General features: G+C 38.9%; 1 protein-coding gene across 2 annotated transcripts in view; it reads right to left on the bottom strand.

Annotated features, from left to right (window-relative positions):
* Positions 1–1,684: 1,684 nt before the first annotated feature.
* The window catches only part of ACCS (1-aminocyclopropane-1-carboxylate synthase homolog (inactive)), a 35,450-nt gene continuing 18,422 nt past the window's right edge, over positions 1,685–18,712 (bottom strand). For both annotated transcript variants that reach the window (XM_070760652.1, XM_070760660.1), the window contains exons 7-15: positions 16,390–16,487; positions 15,882–15,959; positions 14,734–14,834; positions 12,647–12,736; positions 11,076–11,121; positions 10,798–10,939; positions 10,141–10,283; positions 8,482–8,635; positions 1,685–5,862 (exon numbers count right to left, since the gene is read on the bottom strand). In XM_070760652.1, the coding sequence (XP_070616753.1) occupies positions 5,564–5,862; positions 8,482–8,635; positions 10,141–10,283; positions 10,798–10,939; positions 11,076–11,121; positions 12,647–12,736; positions 14,734–14,834; positions 15,882–15,959; positions 16,390–16,487 (1,151 nt within the window). In that variant the 3' untranslated portion in view covers positions 1,685–5,563. The remainder of the gene's footprint in view (positions 5,863–8,481; positions 8,636–10,140; positions 10,284–10,797; positions 10,940–11,075; positions 11,122–12,646; positions 12,737–14,733; positions 14,835–15,881; positions 15,960–16,389; positions 16,488–18,712) is intronic.

Raw genomic sequence — 18,712 nt, forward strand, 5'->3', positions numbered from 1 at the left:
CAGTCTCACCGCGACAATTCTGGTTTCTCCCTGGAAGATAAGATGCTTCTAACTTCTCCCCTGGTCTGGTAACGATAGTCGGAACATTCTAGAGGATTCAGAGTGCCCAGCAATAAAAAGTGAGTTCCTTGGAAGTTGTATTATGGTGAAAGAAAAACATGCTGGGGAGAATTTTGGGACTTTGCTTGGAGATCATTGCTGGAACTGATGAATGTTATGCAGTGAAGGGTTGCGAAAAAAATTTACTACCGCACTGTGGGCGTGGCTTATTTTATAGGTGTGGCTTGCCAATCATGTGACCAGGTGGGAGTAGTTTGATGATCATGTGACCAGGGAGTGGCTTAAAGGTCATGTGGCTGGCTTAAAGGTGCCCAACCTGATGTCACTCACATCAAGGGTTTGGGTTAGAGTTAGGGTGCCTGGCCATTCTTTACCTCAGAGATACAATTTCCCTATCTATTTACTATTACTGAACATCCAAAATTTACCATCTAATTCTATGTATATATGTGTACATACATATTACACACAGGTACACAAAAATATATATTATCTATTATATAAATTGTATGTGTATGTACCCACAGACACACATGCACAGCTCTTCTAAAATTATACACATTCCTCATTTACTGTGATAGAAACATAGAAACATAGAAGATTGGCAGCAGGAAAAGACCTCATGGTCCATCTTGTCTGCCCATATACTATTTCATGTATTTTATCTTAGGATGGATATATGTTTAACCCAGGCATGTTTAAATTCAGTTACTGTGGATTTACCAACCATATCTGCTAGAAGTTTGTTCCAAGGATCTACTCCTCTTTCAGTAAAATAATATTTTATCATGTTACTTTTGATCTTTCCCCCAACTAACCTCAAATTGTGTCCCCTTGTTCTTGTGTTCACTTTCCTATTAAAAACACTTCCCTCCTGAACCCTATTTAACCCTTTAACATATTTAAATGTTTCGATCATGTCCCCCCTTTTCCTTCTGTTTTCCAGACTATACAGATTGAGTTCATTAAGTCTTTCCTGATACGTTTTATGCTTAAGACCTTCCACCATTCTTGTAGCCCGTCTTTGGACCCGTTCAATTTTGTCAATATCTTTTTGTAGGTGAGGTCTCCAGAACTGAACACAGTATTCCAAATGTGGTCTCACCAGTGCGCTATATAGCGGGATCGCAATCTCCCTCTTTCTGCTTGTTATACCTCTAGTGATAGGAAAAACATACCCGGAGCCCAGAAGGGGAAAAAAGAAAAAAAAAGAAAAATTTTCTACCGGTTCTGCGTACCTGACCATACCTGTATATATAACTGATATTATGTAAGAAAAGGTAATAAGAGTTCATCTGAAAAATAAAGGATTCTATCTGGCTGGAAGGAGCTTGAGTGTACGGAGTAGAGGAACAGAGGAAAAAGGTAAAGGAATTTCTGGTTCATTAATCTCCCTGAAAAGTGTGAAATTTTGTTCTTAGATGTTCTGCCATCACAGAAGCAGAATATACAGAATGGAAACAGACCAGCCGTAATCCAGTTTGGACTAATCTAGCTAAATTTGTGATTCCCAGATAAGTGGTTCTCAAAAAGTCATCTGAACATGACCTTCATATCAAACCTAGAGTTTACAAAAATTCCAGTTTTCAGAATGTGAGCACAATTACATGTTGAAAAACAGATCGCAATTTCATTTTTTATTATTTTTAGGAAAGAAATTTTAAAAATTTATGAAACAATCCAGATAAGGCACACTGACCCATCATCATCATTTACTATCAAAGTGCTAAGCCAAACAATTAAATATTAGATTATTTCCTCTTTCTCTTCCTCCTGTTGGATAAAAATCATCTTAATTTATTCTAAAAACAATTTAAGAAACAACCAATTTTCTTCAATAAGTATTAATTTGCAAATCCTTATTTAAGGTCCATTTCATGTGATGGTACATTTTTCACTTTTCTACAATGCAGCTATCTAAATTAGTATTTTTTCAGACTATAAGACACACTAGGATTTCAAACAGGTAAGTAAGGAAAAAATAGTTTGTGTACTCCCCGGACTTCAGAAGAACTTTGCAAGCCTCCCAAACCCTCTGCGTGTCCTGTTTTTCCACCCATTTGTTTGTAAAAATGGTGTGTGTGGAGGATCTGTGAAGTCTACAGAGTGCTCCTGGGAGCTGAAGGAAGGCAAAAAGTCCCCGTTTCTGCAAAAAATGGCCCATTTTTGCAAACAAAAAAGGCTTGTTATTTACAAAAATGGGATGTGGGGGCGGGATTAGAGAAGGCCAAAAAAATGGCTATATTCGATCTATAAGACACACCGACATTTCTACCCTCTTTTAGGGGGGGGAACACTATGTCTTATACTCCGAAAAATATGGTAGGATTTGGCCAAGTCACGTGACAATCTTACCATAGAACTTTTAAACAATCAACTTAGCAAAATTTATTATAGAACAGCATTTCTCTCTAAATGTGAATGATATTGTTTTGTTTCAGGACTGATGAGAGACTATTATTTTATTTCAGATATTAATCCAAGCTATAAAAAGAAGCATATCCAGATACATAGTAATCTCAAGGTGGAATGTTTTAAACTATTACAAAATTTAAGCTTTTGTGTTGACTCTGAAGGATTCCAGATCAATGAAACAATGTCAGCCTGCTAATAATCCTGAATGGATTCAGAACCCCATGTCCCACTTCGCTTTTGGTGTGTGAATAGTTTAATTTACCATTAATATTTATAACTTTAGAAGGGGCACCCAAGCTTAGAAGGCCACAGCTTCTGCATACTTGCTTTAAATTAGATGTGTTAATTTTTAGCCCATAACTGTATAAGATCCATTTCTGCAACTTCAGGAGTCTGGCAATATTTTGCCACTGTTTAGCAGAAAGTGAATGATTTTTGCTGATGTGATACTTTTTTTGGTTTTCTTTCTGTTTGTATAACCAACCAACCCCTCAAAATAGATTTGTTTTAACTTTTAAAAAGTGCTTTATGCCCTGCCTCTTCTGGTGACATATATATCACTTTCATGCCTTCTTGATCCCAAAGGCCATTTTTTTCCCAAGACAACAAAGTATGCACACTCCCTACAGAAAAGCATGCTTAACTACCCTTTAAATCCTAGTTAAAAGATAGTATTTTGTACAATTCACTGTAGTTAATTAATGTCAGTCATAACCAGTGGTAGGCAGCAGGTATGCGGCTCCGGTAGGAAGATCCCAGATGCTTACGCAGCTACATGCCCCTGACGCACCCGTGCACTATATTTGGATTTTGCGCATGTGCATCAAGCCAAATCTCATGCAAGGACACACGTGAGAGCGAGATTTTGGCTATTTTCACCAATTATTTGCTGCTGCGCATGCGCGAAAGCAAAAATATTGGCATAAATAGCCAAAATCTCTCTTGCGCGCATCCTCGCGTGAGATTTGGCTTGCTGAGTATGTGCAGAAGCCAAATATCGCTCCAATGGATACACAGACTTCTGATGGGTGCGCGGTGCGCCCCGGCCCACAACAGCCTCCAAGGGAGTTCCAGTAGAAGGTAAGAGCAGCCTTTCACTGGCCATAACAATTCATGTCTGATAGAAGAACTTGCAGGGATGGGATGATTCCAGGGCCCTGGTGGCGACCCTATGGCACGCATGCTAGATGTGGCATGCAGAGGTCTCTCTGTGGGCATACACATGGTCACCCCAGCACAGATGAAACACTGCCGGATGCGCATCGAAACAAGCGATGGGAAGAACAGGGCTCTGATTGGTGGGTGCGGTTTCATTTTGCGCCTCCTGTTTAAGTTGATAGGCTGCCAAGTGGGGAGGGGGCTGTTTGTGAATGGTCCCTCTCCTTTCCTTCTGTTTTGAAAAACCCTCCCCAGCCTTTCACTTTTCCCTATTCTCTCTGGTAGTTGTCATTTGCTTGCCTTCTTTCAAAAATTAGAGAGATACACAAGCGAATAACCTGTGTGTTGATGAGACCTAATTGCAAAAAATGCTGTGGAGGGGGGAGTTTAAGACTAAACTAGAAGGATCTTGTACACCGCTCTCTATCTCTGCAGCAATAATGGATCCCTCGCTGTCCACCTCCTCGCCCCATGCTTGGTCTCCTTGGTGTGTTCTTTACCTGTGGCAGGATTGTCTCGGATTGTGTGCAGAGTGCCTTAACCATTCAATGTCCCCCTCCCCCAAGGTTCAGACTAGGATTAGACCTTTCAAATCAACCCCTGCAAATTTTCAGCCCTCACTAGAGCAATAGAAAGGAGAGGAGGGCTCTTTAGCTTTGCCCTTCTTTGGTCCCGCCTGCCTGTGCCATGGGGATCCTTCACAGTTACCCCGCTTCCCTGCCGCATTCCTACAAGGACTGCTCCCATGTCTCCTTTCGGGAGACTGCCTGATCTCCCTTCTAAGGCTAGCCAGGTTCCGCTGCCTCCTCTTATTCTCCCTCCCGCTTCCCATACCAGTGGCAGCAGCAGGTAAATGGAGGTCATCTCCCCTGGGACTTTGGCAGGGTACCCAGAAAAAGTCTGACCTGGGGAGGGGAGGGTGATGGTGGGAACCCTGCAGATGCTGCGATCTTCCCTTGGCATAAGGGCTTGGCTGACCCAGTGCAGTGACGAGGACAGCGGAAGCGTCGCAGCAGTGGTGGGCATGTGAGTGTGTGTGTGTGAGAGAGAGAGAGAGAGACTGAGAGGGAGAGGGAGAGAAAGAGGGAGGGAAGGGAGGTAAAGAGAGAGAGAGAGAGAAAGAGGGGGAGAGAGGGAGGGAAAGAGAGAAAGAGGGAGAAAGAAAAGGGAGGAGAGAGAGACGTGATATTTCTTTCTTATTATTGCTAAACTTAGTATTTTCAAAAGCAGGAAAAAAATGAGGGGACATGTTTTTCTTAGCTGAACTCTGCCTTGTTTATGTTATTTTAGGTAGTAAAACCTCATTATTCAGGTTAAATTGTCGTGTTGGCACTTTGTGGTAAATAAGTGGGGTTTGGGTTGCAGTTTGGGGACTCGGTCCCTAAAAGGTTCACCATCACTGCTCTGGGGTCTCCTGATCCCTCCAACAGTGAAGAGATAGGAAATGCAACATGTCTTCTGGCCTTGAGAATCCTCAACTTCATTAATAAATCTTCTCACAATGGTACACATGAGATCCACGCATGACTTTCGTTAGCCATGTAAAAATACACTTAAACCAGTCTCTAATTTTTTAAACTACTTCCCAAAATGTGTAATTTAGATCCTAGTTAGCTGAGTTCTGGGTTTAAACGAAAATTAAAAACATGACAATTCTTTGAAAATCGAAAACAACATCTGTTTAGCTGGGGGGGAAAACCTTCAGAAAAATATGAAATTGTTTAAGAAACAAATCTACTCATTAAAAAAAAAGATAATACACAGGTTAGAGACTGCAAAAATGCTAACCACTTACTAGTTGAGTCCTATCCATCATAATAATGAGAAGGCTGAAAAGAAATAAATGGTTTCCTAGTAGATAGGAAAGAAATATCAATAAGTAATTTAAAAGACAAAATTGATTGATAGCCCCTGGAAGAACGCACCAATGCTATTTTTTCCCCACTAACTTGCTGAAAACATCATAGACTTCTGGTTTCTCTTGTGCGAACTGCTCCACTGTATTTTTCTGCAACCAATCAGATGAGCGCATTTGTTGCTGAAGGAGACCAATTAGATCGCCAAGGTTAGAACTCCCGGAGGAAGTTGGCTCCTGGTGGTGAGACACAAAGATGACTTCATCTGTGCTGTCTACTGTGCCTTCTGATTCAGACAGACACAGCGGATCTTTGTCTTCATTCAGGATTTCGCGTTCTTGTTCTTCTAGTACTTCACAGACTTTCTGCATCCCTGGAAAAATGGGTGGCGGGTGGTGGGAAGGAAGGGAAATAAATAGGATGAAATAAAAGTTGGATGCAGATATTTGAGAATACCTTAATAAAGAGTAGAAACATAGCCACCACAAGATTTTTCCTTTCCTTTCCTTTCTTTCTTTCTTTCTTTCTTTCTTTCTTTCTTTCTTTCTTTCTTTCTTTCTTTCTTTCTTTCTTTCTTTCTTAATTAATTAATTAATTAATTAATTAGATTTGTATGCCGTCCCTCTCCGTTTTCAGCTAAACAAATCCAGACAATGCCCTTATATTGGATTCCATGAAAATCTACACTTGCCACCAACTATCTCTTTTCTAGTATACAAATGAACCATTCCAGGACTTTTCAGTTCACTTCAGTGTTTCGAAATGTATTCAAAGCAGATAAATAAAATATTGCGCGCATGTGTGCCCGCGCCCGTGCCTTCTCCCTCGTGCATGCGCACAAGTCCCACATTGCTCCCTGCCCCACCCATTCCACTGCCCCCACACATGCACCTCGGGACCCCTAAAGCTAGAACAGTGAAAAAACGGCCAAACAGAAGTTGGAAAATGAACTTCCAGTTGGGCTATTGAAACATAGAAACATAGAAACATAGAAGTCTGACGGCAGAAAAAGACCTCATGGTCCATCTAGTCTGCCCTTATACTATTTTCTGTATTTTATCTTAGGATGGATATATGTTTATCCCAGGCATGTTTAAATTCAGTTACTGTGGATTTATCTACCACGTCTGCTGGAAGTTTGTTCCAAGGATCTACTACTCTTTCAGTAAAATAATATTTTCTCATGTTGCTTTTGATCTTTCCCACAACTAACTTCAGATTGTGTCCCCTTGTTCTTGTGTTCCCTTTCCTATTAAAAACACTTCCCTCCTGGACCTTATTTAACCCTTTAACCTATTTAAATGTTTCAATCATGTTCCCCCTTTTCCTTCTGTCTTCCAGACTATACAGATTGAGTTCATTATTGGCCATTTTTCACTGTCCCCAGGCTTCAGGGAAGCCTGAAGCATAGGGATGGCGAAAATGGCCCAACAGACCAAACATTTCCCAACTTCTGTTTGGCCCATTTAGCTGTTTTTTGCCATCCCCAGGCTTCAGGGAAGCCTCCTGAAGCCTGGGGATGGTGAAAACGATCCAACCAGAAGTTCCTTTCCGAACTTCTGGTTGGGCTGTTGGGCTGTTGCTATGTCCAGGCTTCAGAGAAGCCTCCTAAATTCTAGGGATGGCGAAAACAGGCCAACGGGCCAAATGGAAGTTTGTTTCTGAACTTCCAGTTGGACCGTTGGACCATTTTTTGCCTGCCCCAGAGTTTAGGAGGCTTTCCTGAAGTCTGGGAAGAATGAAAGCAGCTGAAAAGGGTGTAAATCAGCTGCCCAGTACCACATGCATGCTGGAGATGACAGGGCAATGCCTGGCGTGTCCTCAGATATGGCACCTGCGGCACGCATGCCATAGGTTCTCTATCATGTCCTGTACCCAGTTGTACATCTCCACCCCATGTCCAGTCAACGAAGCAGTGGAAGTGATGTGCCGGTGCCTGGAGGCTGTTGGGGCCTGGATGGGTGTCAACAAACTCAAACTCAACCCAGACAAGACGGAGTGGCTGTGGGTTTTGCCTCCCAAGGACAATTCTATCTGTCCGTCCATTACCCTGGGGGGGGGGAGAATTATTGACCCCCTCAGAGAGGGTCCGCAACTTGGGCGTCCTCCTCGACCCACAGTTCACATTAGAGAAACACCTTTCAGCTGTGGCGAGGGGGGCGTTTGCCCAGGTTCGCCTGGTGCACCAATTGCGGCCCTATTTGGACCGGGAGTCATTGCTCACAGTCACTCATGCCCTCATCACCTCGAGGCTCAACTACTGTAACGCTCTCTACATGGGGCTACCTTTGAAAAGTGTTCGGAAACTTCAGATCGTGTAGAATGCAGCTGCAAGAGCAATTATGGGCTTCTCTAAGTATGCCCATATTACTCCAACACTCCGCAGTCTGCATTGGTTGCCGATCAGTTTCCGGTCACAATTCAAAGTGTTGGTTATGACCTATAAAGCCCTTCATGGCACCAGAATATCTTCGGGACCGCCTCCTGCTGCACGAATCCCAGCAACCGGTTAGGTCCCACAGAGTCGGCCTTCTTCGGGTCCCGTCGACTAAACAATGCCATCTGGCGGGACCCAGGGGAAGAGCCTTCTCTGTGGGGGCCCCGACCCTCTGGAACCAGCTCCCCCCTGAGATTAGGATTGCCCCCACCCTCCCTGCCTTTCGTAAACTCCTTAAGACCCACCTCTGCCGTCAGGCATGGGGGAACTAAAACATCTCCCCCTTGCCCATGTTGTTTTGCCATTTGACTGATTGACTGTGTGCCTGTTTTTTATATATATTGGGACTGTTTTATGAATTTATTAATTTTAAATTGTAATTAGATTGGTGGGCATTGGATTTGTTATTATGTACTGTTTTTTATTATTGTTATGAGCCGCCCTGAGTTTGCGGAGAGGGGCGGCATATAAATCCAATAAATCTAATCTAATCTAATCTTATGTGGTAGAAGTTGGACTACACTTGGATACAATATAGATGAGGACAGCACTAACCAAGCTGCAGTCGATTCATCTTATCAGCAAAGATGATGCGGAACCAGCCAGGCTCATTGCACTCAAAGTGGATACCAGGAGCGAGTAAGACCTTTTTGTCCAGGAAACGTTTCCACAGTAGCATCTCCTCTTCAAATGTTATGTTTCTTAAATACTGGAATCAGTTAAGAAGAGAGTAAATAAATAAAAAGACCAGTATTGTAATCCTATAAAAAAAATTGCATCATTCTCTCTCAAACTGCAGATAATTTAACCCACACAGGATGGATAGACAATCTGTGTCATCGGAGGTGGCAAAGTTATAACTCCTGGCAGCCCCAGCTGATGATGAGACATGAGGAGGTCTATAGCTCAGCAATCTTTGTAAACCACAGATTTCCTATCTCTACCATAGAGATTAAGGGTAAAGTGAGTACCAAGCAAAAAAGTAAAATGTCTTATCTAAACAGCAACAAAAAAAGAGAGAGGCGGCTATGGTGTGTGTATATATGTGAGAATGCAAATACAGTGGTACCTCTACCTAAGAACGCCTCTACTTACAAACTTTTCTAGATAAGAAAATTGGACCAGAGTACCTCCAGAACCGCCTGCTACCGCACAAATCCCAGTGACCGATAAGGTCCCACAGAGTTGGCCTTCTCCGGGTCTTGTCGACCAAACAATGTCGTTTGGCGGGCCCCAGGGGAAGAGCCTTCTCTGTGGCAGCCCCGGCCCTCTGGAATCAACTCCCCCCGGAGATTAGAACAGCCCCCACACTCATCTTTCGTAAATTACTCAAGACCCATCTATACCGCCAGGCATGGGGGAGTTGAGACACCTTTCCCCCAAGCTTTTTTATATTTATGTTTGGGTATGTACATGTTGTTTGCTTTTTAAAATATGATAGGGTTTTATGTGCTTTTTAATATTAGATTTGTTTTTCGCTGGAATATTGTTATTATTGTTGTGATCCGCCCCGAATCTTCGGAGAGGGGCGGCATACAAATCTAATAAATTGAATTGAATTGAATTGAATAAGAACCATGTGTTCAAGATTTTTTTGCCTCTTCTCAAGAACCATTTTCCACTTACAACCCCTGAGCCTCTGAAACTGTAACCGGAAAAGGCAGGGAGAAGCCTCCGTGGGGCATTTATAGGATTCTCCTGGGAGGAAACAGGGCCTCCACTCTCCCTGTAGTTTCCCCAATCGCACGGATTATTTGCTTTTACATTGATTCCTATGGGAAAAATTGCTTCTTACAAACTGGTTACGGAATGAATTAAGTTCGTAAGTAGAAGTACCACTGTCTGTACATAATGCATTTACACATAAAATACACTCACAATGAGGAGTATCACCCCCTCCCAAACTTGGGCTGTTCAAATGTATCAGATACTTATATCCCATATTTTTAAATATGTGTATTTTTCCCCACTTTTAAAAAAATGTTATCTATTGACTTGATTTACTGTGACCAGGAAGAGAATTTCTGGTCTATCCAATCTATCTATTCTGTTTCTCACAAAGATCAATCAAATTGGATTGTAAAGGTTTTTTTGTCAAGATAAACTAAGTGGAATTTGATATTCTAAATGCAAACTATAAACAAGACCAGCTGCCTTCATACCAACTGTTTTTTCCACTGGCAAATAGATCCAGGGCATCTGAAGACCACTGACCTTTCGGAAGTCCACCCATATAAAAAAACCTGCACTGCAATTGAGGAAGGGAATGCCAAGGGTCTTGAGTTCATCTGTCACAAAACTGTATGCAGCTTTCAGTCTCTCATGGTTAGTGGGTAAGTATACTTGGTTGATCCAATCTAGCCAACAGTAGAAAGACAATTAGCAAAGACACAAATATGTACTACTGCTTAATTTCTAAAAGCCTGATAGATCAATGGATGGACAGACTCCATTGTGAATATTGCCCTTGTATGTAAAATAAGGCAATATTCATATTCCACCAGCTGCATTTGATTTGTGATCATTCATTTTTAGACATCATTTGCCACTGATACTGTACAAGAACCTATGTAAACTAAGCCATAAGGAAACAAATAGTCAAGGATTTGCAAGGCTATATATTTGATGTGCTTCAATGTTAACACACATAGGTTTAAGTGAACATGGTTCTGATGCAATGTGAAGTGGTTTAAAAAAACCCACCCAACTTTGTCAAACTGGCAATCACCTTCAATATGTTTCCTGAAATTCTAGAATACAACTCAAAATTATATGACAGATATATATTTATAAATTTAAAAAAATAGGAACACATGCAGCAAGTCTCTTCTCAAGAGAAGCAATGAATATAGATGATCGCAGATTACTCACCTCTGTCTCTGAGTAGCTGGGCAATTTGGTATTGCATAAGCCCAGAGATACCATGAAAGTAACCAAAACAACTCACAGCTTTGATAACATCTTGGTTTAATGTGTACAAGGTACCAAACCGGATTCCAGACATACCAAAATCCTGCAAATGAAGAGAAAAATTACTAATCCAACTTCCATAATATAAGTACTGTAAATATTGAACCAACATTCATAGTCCAGGAATTTAAGGGAGTATCACCTAAATAATAGTAGAATAATAGTAGAATAATACTTACCTTACTAATCCCCCATAACACATGGGTCCTTTGTGGATCAGGCAATCTGTATGTAAGAAGAATACTTACATGTACATTTTCAATTAATAATTGAGACTTCTTGATCAGCCTTTTCTACTCTGGTGCTTTCTAAAAATATTTGACTACCACTCCCAAAATTTCCAGAGACAAAGTCACCTCATTTGGAATCATGGGAGTTATAGTAAAGCATATCTCAAGGCATTAAATTAGGAAAGGTTGTTCTTCACCATCAACCCAGAATGCCAAAACAACAAAGAACATAATTAATAACCATTGTTAATGGAAACTTTAATGAAAACAGGGCCAAATGAATCACCTGCTACCTTTGTGAACTGAAAAAAGTGGAGAATTTGAACTTTTAATTGTCAACAATATCCCCCCCCCCCATTTTATTTGAAGTGAAAGCTAAAACTTCAAAGAGAACATTTCGTTCAGGACTTCAGAATACTCTACGAGACTAGACTTTCAATTCTAGGCCTAGAAAGCCTAGAACTAAGACGCCTTAAACAAGATCAAAGCATTGCCCACAAGATCATATGCTGCAATGTCCTGCCTGTCGGCGGCTACTTCAGCTTCAACCACAACAACACAAGAGCACACAACAAATTTAAACATAATATTAACCGCTCCAAACTTGACTGTAAAAAATATGACTTCAGTAACTGAGTTGTCGAAGCATGGAACTCATTACCGGACTCCATAGTGTCATCCCCAAACCCCCAACAATTTACCCTTAGCTTATCCACTGTTGACCTATCCAGATTCCTCAGAGGTCAGTAAGGGGCGAGTACAAGTGCACTAGAGTGCCTTCTGTCCCTTGTCCTATTGCTCTCCTATATCTCCTATACCTTTCTTCTATTCCTATATCTCTTCTTCTATTCTTTCATTGATATGTTCTATTACTATATCTTCTTTTCTATTATTTCTTAGATATATTTTACTATGAGTATATCCTCTATAACCTATAAGCTATATTTTCCCAAAATTGTTTCAGGAAGTAAAAAGGCAGCTCAACTTCTTTGCTTCCATACAATTTTCTCAACCACATTACGGAATTTGTCTGTCATTGCCTTCTTCCCAGACAATTGGGTATCCCTCGTCAAAGTATTAATCAGAGTTGAGCATGCTTAGCTTCTGAGATGAGCCAATGTGGCTGCTTACAAAATGTGAGAATGATATAAAGTGGAAAGAGAAGGAGATATTCTCTAGGTAGTGCTTTCTATAACGAGGGGGAAAAAATAGATTATAAAGACACCTTTCTGAAGCCACGAGATATGCTGATGCAGAAACAAACACACAAATCACTGTTCCCATTTAGGGAATATAGAATATTTTACTTCAAAAAACAATTTCCACTTCTGAATTGGAAGGACACTCCTCTCATTCACAGATTGCAATATTTATTTATTTGTTTGTTTGTTTGTTGATTGATTGATTGATTGATTGATTGATTGATTGAAATGCATAAGGCTTCTTCTAACTCTATAATGATTTGCTAGTGTTGGTGATCTTTGCTACTAGATGCGTGAAGCTGTTAAAGCAGGTCTTACCTGTCCATTTCCAGTACACTGTGAAATGTGGCAGAATCATCAAAAACTGACAGCATATAGATCTCATCAACAATCACGTGTAGCTCATGTCTAGAACAAAGGGAAATAGAAGACTTCAGCAGACGTTAGAAAAATGTCTTGCTCCCTCTCTTTTGCATTCTTTCATGGACAGTGACTATAATGATTGACTAGAAAAGAACATCCATGATTCGAAGAATGTTTGATAATAAGAATGGGATTCAAACACCAGCTAATCAAGAATATACACATTGCTAGAAATTACAACACAATCTCAACAGATACTACAATTTTCCCATAAATGTTTTGATACATAAAGCAGCCTACTGATTAGTAGTCTGTCTTAACTCTTCCACTAAAAGCTTATAGAGAAGTAATGTAATGAAATGAATGAAATGGAAGGAAATTAGAAATCCTTATTTTAGTTCAATTTAAGTCATAATTTAAATTTTTTTATATATGTTCTTAAATACTTTATATGTGCTTTTACCTATTACCTTACAATTGATATTTTCAAGTATTTTATAGACGGTGTTAAACAACAATAAGATCTTTTTTTTTTACTTTTTTTAAAAAAAATACAAAGATGACTTCTACTCTGAGTGGAGCGACTGTAGCTCCACTAAGTGTTAAATGTTATGTATGTCATGTTTGTCTATGCAATTTAATAAAAATATTTTTTTTAAAAAAAGAAATCCCATCCTCCATGACTCTTGTATCCTGGCCTATGCAGCTTGAAAACAAGGGAGGAATTCACTCATTGATATTTTCAAATCAGTCTTTTTATATATAAAGTCCCAATGACATGCAATGAGTGTAATTAAAATATAACAGTTCCATGGCAAGGCTGCTGCCAAAGATCAAAGCTACTGGTGCATTCCTTCATGAGATGAGAATTCTACAGTTTCACAGACTTACTAATTACAGCTTCCCAGCCTCTCAGCAGACAGGGCACTTTCTCTCCAAGGATTTTTAGCAGGAAAATTACAGGTGGCTAGCGTAACCTGGCTGAGACCTCAAATCATCATCTGACTCCATTGTAAAATGTTGTAACTCCACCCTGAATTACCCATATTCCACCCTTAAAAACTATAGGAAGTGGTCAACAATCCCCAATACTTAACAAACTACAGATTAATACCTTTTTCCATACAAATATTCTTGTCTTTTTCTTAATTTTCTAAAGCAGGCATCTAGCAAAGGCTCCAGATCTTCCTCCTCCTCCTCTAAATCAGTCTCTACTGTCATTGGCATATCTGCCATCTCTGGTGGTCCTCAGGTTCATCTAGGTCTATTTCTCCATCATTCTCACTCTCTGCATCAGCTGGCAACACCACCTAGATGGGCCTGGCTCATCCTCCTCAGAATCTATCATTATCAGAGGTGGACGAGGAGCACTCACAACAATGACTTTATGTCTTTCAGCCTTATCATTGTCTGATAACTTAGTATCTTCTACTTCCTTAAATTCATATTTGTTGCCCTCTTTCAGCACATTTTTTTACTTCGTATTTTTTAGTTTCTCTTTCTCTCCCATAGAAACTGGAGATATTGCTCTTCAATGACTCTAGTCCAGTGGTTCTCAACCTTTCTAATGTCGTGACCCCTTAATACAGTTCCTCACGTTGTGGTGACCCCCCAACCATACGTCTAGCACCAATTCTCCCAACAGAGCTTTAAAATGATTTGCAGGAAGGTCAGAGGGACACCACCTGATTGGTCGGATTGTAAAAATATGTCCCAAGGCGCCAGAATAGAAGCTTTAGTTCCTAACACCATGGGAAATTTGTCTTTTCCCATGGTCTTAGGCGACCCCGGTGAAACAGTCGTTCGACCTCCCAACGGGTCCCGACCCCCAGGTTGAGAATCACTGCTCTAGTCCTACTGACGTGGATGTTTCAAACTTTTTCACTTCATGGCAGGCACACCATAATAATTAAATAGGCCTGTTTCCTTTTCCATGCTGTTCAAAATCCAGATAAAATCCTTGAGATTATCTGTGAACTAGGCACATACCATTTTGAAATTTTGACCCATCAGATTTTCTACAACATGTAAGACTGTCACACCTTTTTGCAAATTCCAAGTAGTCCTGTAACTCTGAGAGAGAGTAGATATCCCCCAAGGGATTTTGTGGGTTCAGGAGAATTAAACCCCTTACTTTGATGCCCTATAAAAGAAACAAGAGCATTTAAAAGTGCATATATATGTGTATATGGGAACTAAACACATCAATATATCAAATACAGCCTGTCAGGAAATCTATTTATTCTGCAGGAAGGTGATTGTAAAAACTGACTTTTTATTATTAAGTGGTTGAAACAGGCAGCTTGATTTCACTCTTTAAATCAACATATCCTACAGTGTGGCAATTTTCTTTTTATGCATGATCCTGATGGATTTAAATCATCTCTACTGCTCCTTATGTATTAATCTAATGCAAAAGTAGCCCCACCCTTTCTTATGAGTGCTTTGGGAAAATAGTGGAAGAAGGTTGCTGCAAGATGAGGTCAGAGTGTCTACTCTTCTAGAAGCTACATCTTTCCAATGTCCCTGATGCCTGCCCCATTTTTAATAAAATTGATTGGGCATGATGAGTTGTCACAAGTATTTGAGAGCTGCAGCTTGATTTCACACTTTAAATCAACGTATTCAATTTTCTTTTTATGCATGATTTTACTTCACTCTAGCCTACTTTTTTAAAAATAATTATTAGAACAGAACATTAAAATGTTTAATTGATAAACATATCAAATACAAAATTCTAGAAAGGGTAATAAAATAATACAGGTAATTTAAAATTCTCTAAAATGATCCATACTGAAGAAGAAAAAATGTCTTTCCAGTGAACAATTCTTTCATTTTCTAGTGGAAAAACAATTATGTTAGAACACAAATGGTGGGAATCTTTGCTAAAGCAAATTTCTTTGTCATATATTCATTTGGACGTTAGGTTAGTAAGAGGGCACTTATATGTAGCACTCTGATCTTCATTTCATTCAAAGTCAAAGTCAGGGTTGTGGAAATTACTGGTTGAAAGTAATAACTTTTTAAAAAAGGTTTATTCATTTTAAAGGGTTTAAATACAGAACAAGGAAAATTGATCCAGATGAGCTCATATTGCACTTGACAGGCAATCTTTAGAAAAACAGTTAAGCCTGGCGGACTACCTTGGTCACTGAAATAATCTAGCAAGAATTGAATCAGCAAAGTTCACCTTTGATTGTGCATCCTGCAAGGCTTTCTTTAGTTTATCCACTGTAAGCTGGAATGGACGAGTGCAACTGCCAGTGACCTGATATATACCAAACAAAAGATTGAATAGTGGCTTTCAAATCCATCACACGCAACATTAATAAGGAAGATTATTAACCAAGGTGGTATCATTCAGATATTCAAAGAACTTGGAATCTGCATTCTATTTGAAGAAATATATTTCAGCAAATCCTGAAAAATCCATTATTTTTATCCAGATCCCCAAATGTTTGTATCTCCAAGTCCCTATGATCTATTTTAAATTCCAAAGTTACTCTCCTATCTACTTTTATATCACGCGACATTAGCATTAACATTCTGCTAGCCCAATCCAACAGAGAACATTTGGTTGATGGGAAGACCAACCCAACTGGCTACAAGCTTATTGTTCCTATGATCTAGTGATAAAGCCAGAAAGCTGAATGGAATGCCAAGAGATTCCAGAATATGGTGGTTATTTGCTTCCTTACCTGGCTATCTAAATAAGCATGAACCAGCTTGACCCTGGCATACAGGTTCATATCTTTGATGATCCCTCCATAGAACGGAGTAGCAATCAGGAACGCTTCTGAAATAAAAAGAATAAATCAATAACCTACTGCTGCTACTGTCATTCCTTATATAACTGAGGATCAGTTCTTTTATTTATAACATTTGATATATATGTCTATGGAGATTCTCAGTCATCCAGCTCATAGTTGACTTCTTTAGCTCTTGGATAAGAAACAAAACATCTTCAAAGAAAAAACAGGAAATCCAGTTGCCTGTTGAAAAAGCAGCTTTGAGATTTTGATCTACTGTATATGTTAATTTCAGGGTTAATTTTGATTTTGTAGTCTGCAGTTCTGATTGTTTTAATGTCATTTCCACACTTCAAAGACAGAATATACATCCCTCAATGGAATGGAAAAGGGATTATTTAAAAAATTAAAAAAACTACTCAAGAATTCAGTCAAATTAACAAAAAAAATTAAAGAGCTAAGAGAGGGCAAGCAATTTTATTTTCAGATGGAAAAGTACAAGTTGGGTGGTTTTATTGTAAAAACATTGGAGATGATGGGACGATGGCAGCTGCCTAGTTTGCCCGCCCCTGTGAGATGGAGTTTTACACAGCTTCCCAAGAAAAATTGTGTCAACTGTAACTCCCATCACACTCTATCATCATGAACAGTAGACAGCAATTCAAACAGCAGCATATGAGAAAAGGGACAAATAGAAAGGCCTCAAACTTTTTGATGGCAGTGAAAAAGATAACCGATCTTGTAGTATCAGCAGAGGAAAATAGGTCTATCCCAATAATTTCTTCCTGAGAAGGAAGAGAGAACTCAATGTGGAGTACAGAAAAATATACTGTACACCTTTCTCCTTTTGGATTTAATCTCCACCCCACAACAAAAAATCCTCTTGTTATTTCCTAGCTCATCACTCCTAGAGAACATTTAAAGTAGAATAGAATTCAAACTGAAATTCAAATGGATACTGGTCTGGAAATGGACAGACTAACGTTAAAAATAAAAGATAAAGAAGATACAGAATACTATGCTACATGGAATAGATTTATCGATGGTTAGAAACACGAAGTGGAAGTTGGAATATGTATTATTAGAATGTAGATATTAGAATGATAGACAAACTTATACTCTAGAATATGATGGTCAAAATAATTGTACAAAATTAGCACTGTTTAAAATAGTATATAATCTTGTACATACTATATATATATATATATATACAGTATACAGTATATATATACTGTATATATACGCCCCGAGTCTGCGGAGAGGGGCGGCATACAAATCTAAATAAATAAATAAATAAATAAATAAATACTATATATATATATAGTAATCTATAATCTACTCTAACCTATCTAATATCTAATTATCTATCTATCTATCTATCTATCTATCTATCTATCTATCTATCTATCTATCTATCTATCTATCTATCTCACCTTTGTGGAATACCAGGACAATTACACTTTATTCAATATATCTATATGCAAACAATAAAATATATTTTAAAAAAAGAATTCAAATGGAAAGAAAAACTGAATTGATAAAGACAACAATAATTAAATTTTATGAAGCCTTATACTCAGATTTAAGATGGGAATATCCTTATAATATTTGTTATGAGCCGCCCCGAGTTTTTGAAGAGGGGCGGCATATAAACCTAATAAATAATAATAATAATAATAATAATTATTATTATTATTATTATTATTGTTGGTGTTGTTATTATTATTAAGATGGGAATTCTGTGGATCACATACATTTTGAAATCATGGAAATAAGATTAAACAACTTTGATGAAAATAAATTGGAGAAGCTGATGGTACGATGGAATAAGGTGAAAGGTTATATGTTGAGTAGGATCTGTGATGTAAATGTGAAAAATAAACTGCAATCACTCTTTTAGTAATAACAAATGCAAAGTAGAGCCAAGGAAATATATATATATATAAACTAGTAAATTTTGAACCCCTTGTAATGGGTGGTGGTGGTGATGGGGGTTTCTCTGTTGGTCAGGTAATGGGCACATGCACTGTGCACTGTTTTATGTTTGTTTTCATGTAACCACTTTTATAAAATCAATAAAAATATATTTCAAAAAAAAGAGATGGGAATTCTGTGGGGGGTTTGTTGTTTTTCACTGTATTCTTGGATGAGTGCACATACTAGGTCAAATGTATGAATGTTGTACACATGAAGTAAAGTAGAATTTAGTAACAAAAAGAAAAGAAATGAGTTCTATTATATAATATATAACAGTATGCCTACACAGATATTC

Source organism: Erythrolamprus reginae, chromosome 1 (assembly GCF_031021105.1).
Source record: "Erythrolamprus reginae isolate rEryReg1 chromosome 1, rEryReg1.hap1, whole genome shotgun sequence".
Classification (NCBI taxonomy): domain Eukaryota; kingdom Metazoa; phylum Chordata; class Lepidosauria; order Squamata; family Dipsadidae; genus Erythrolamprus; species Erythrolamprus reginae.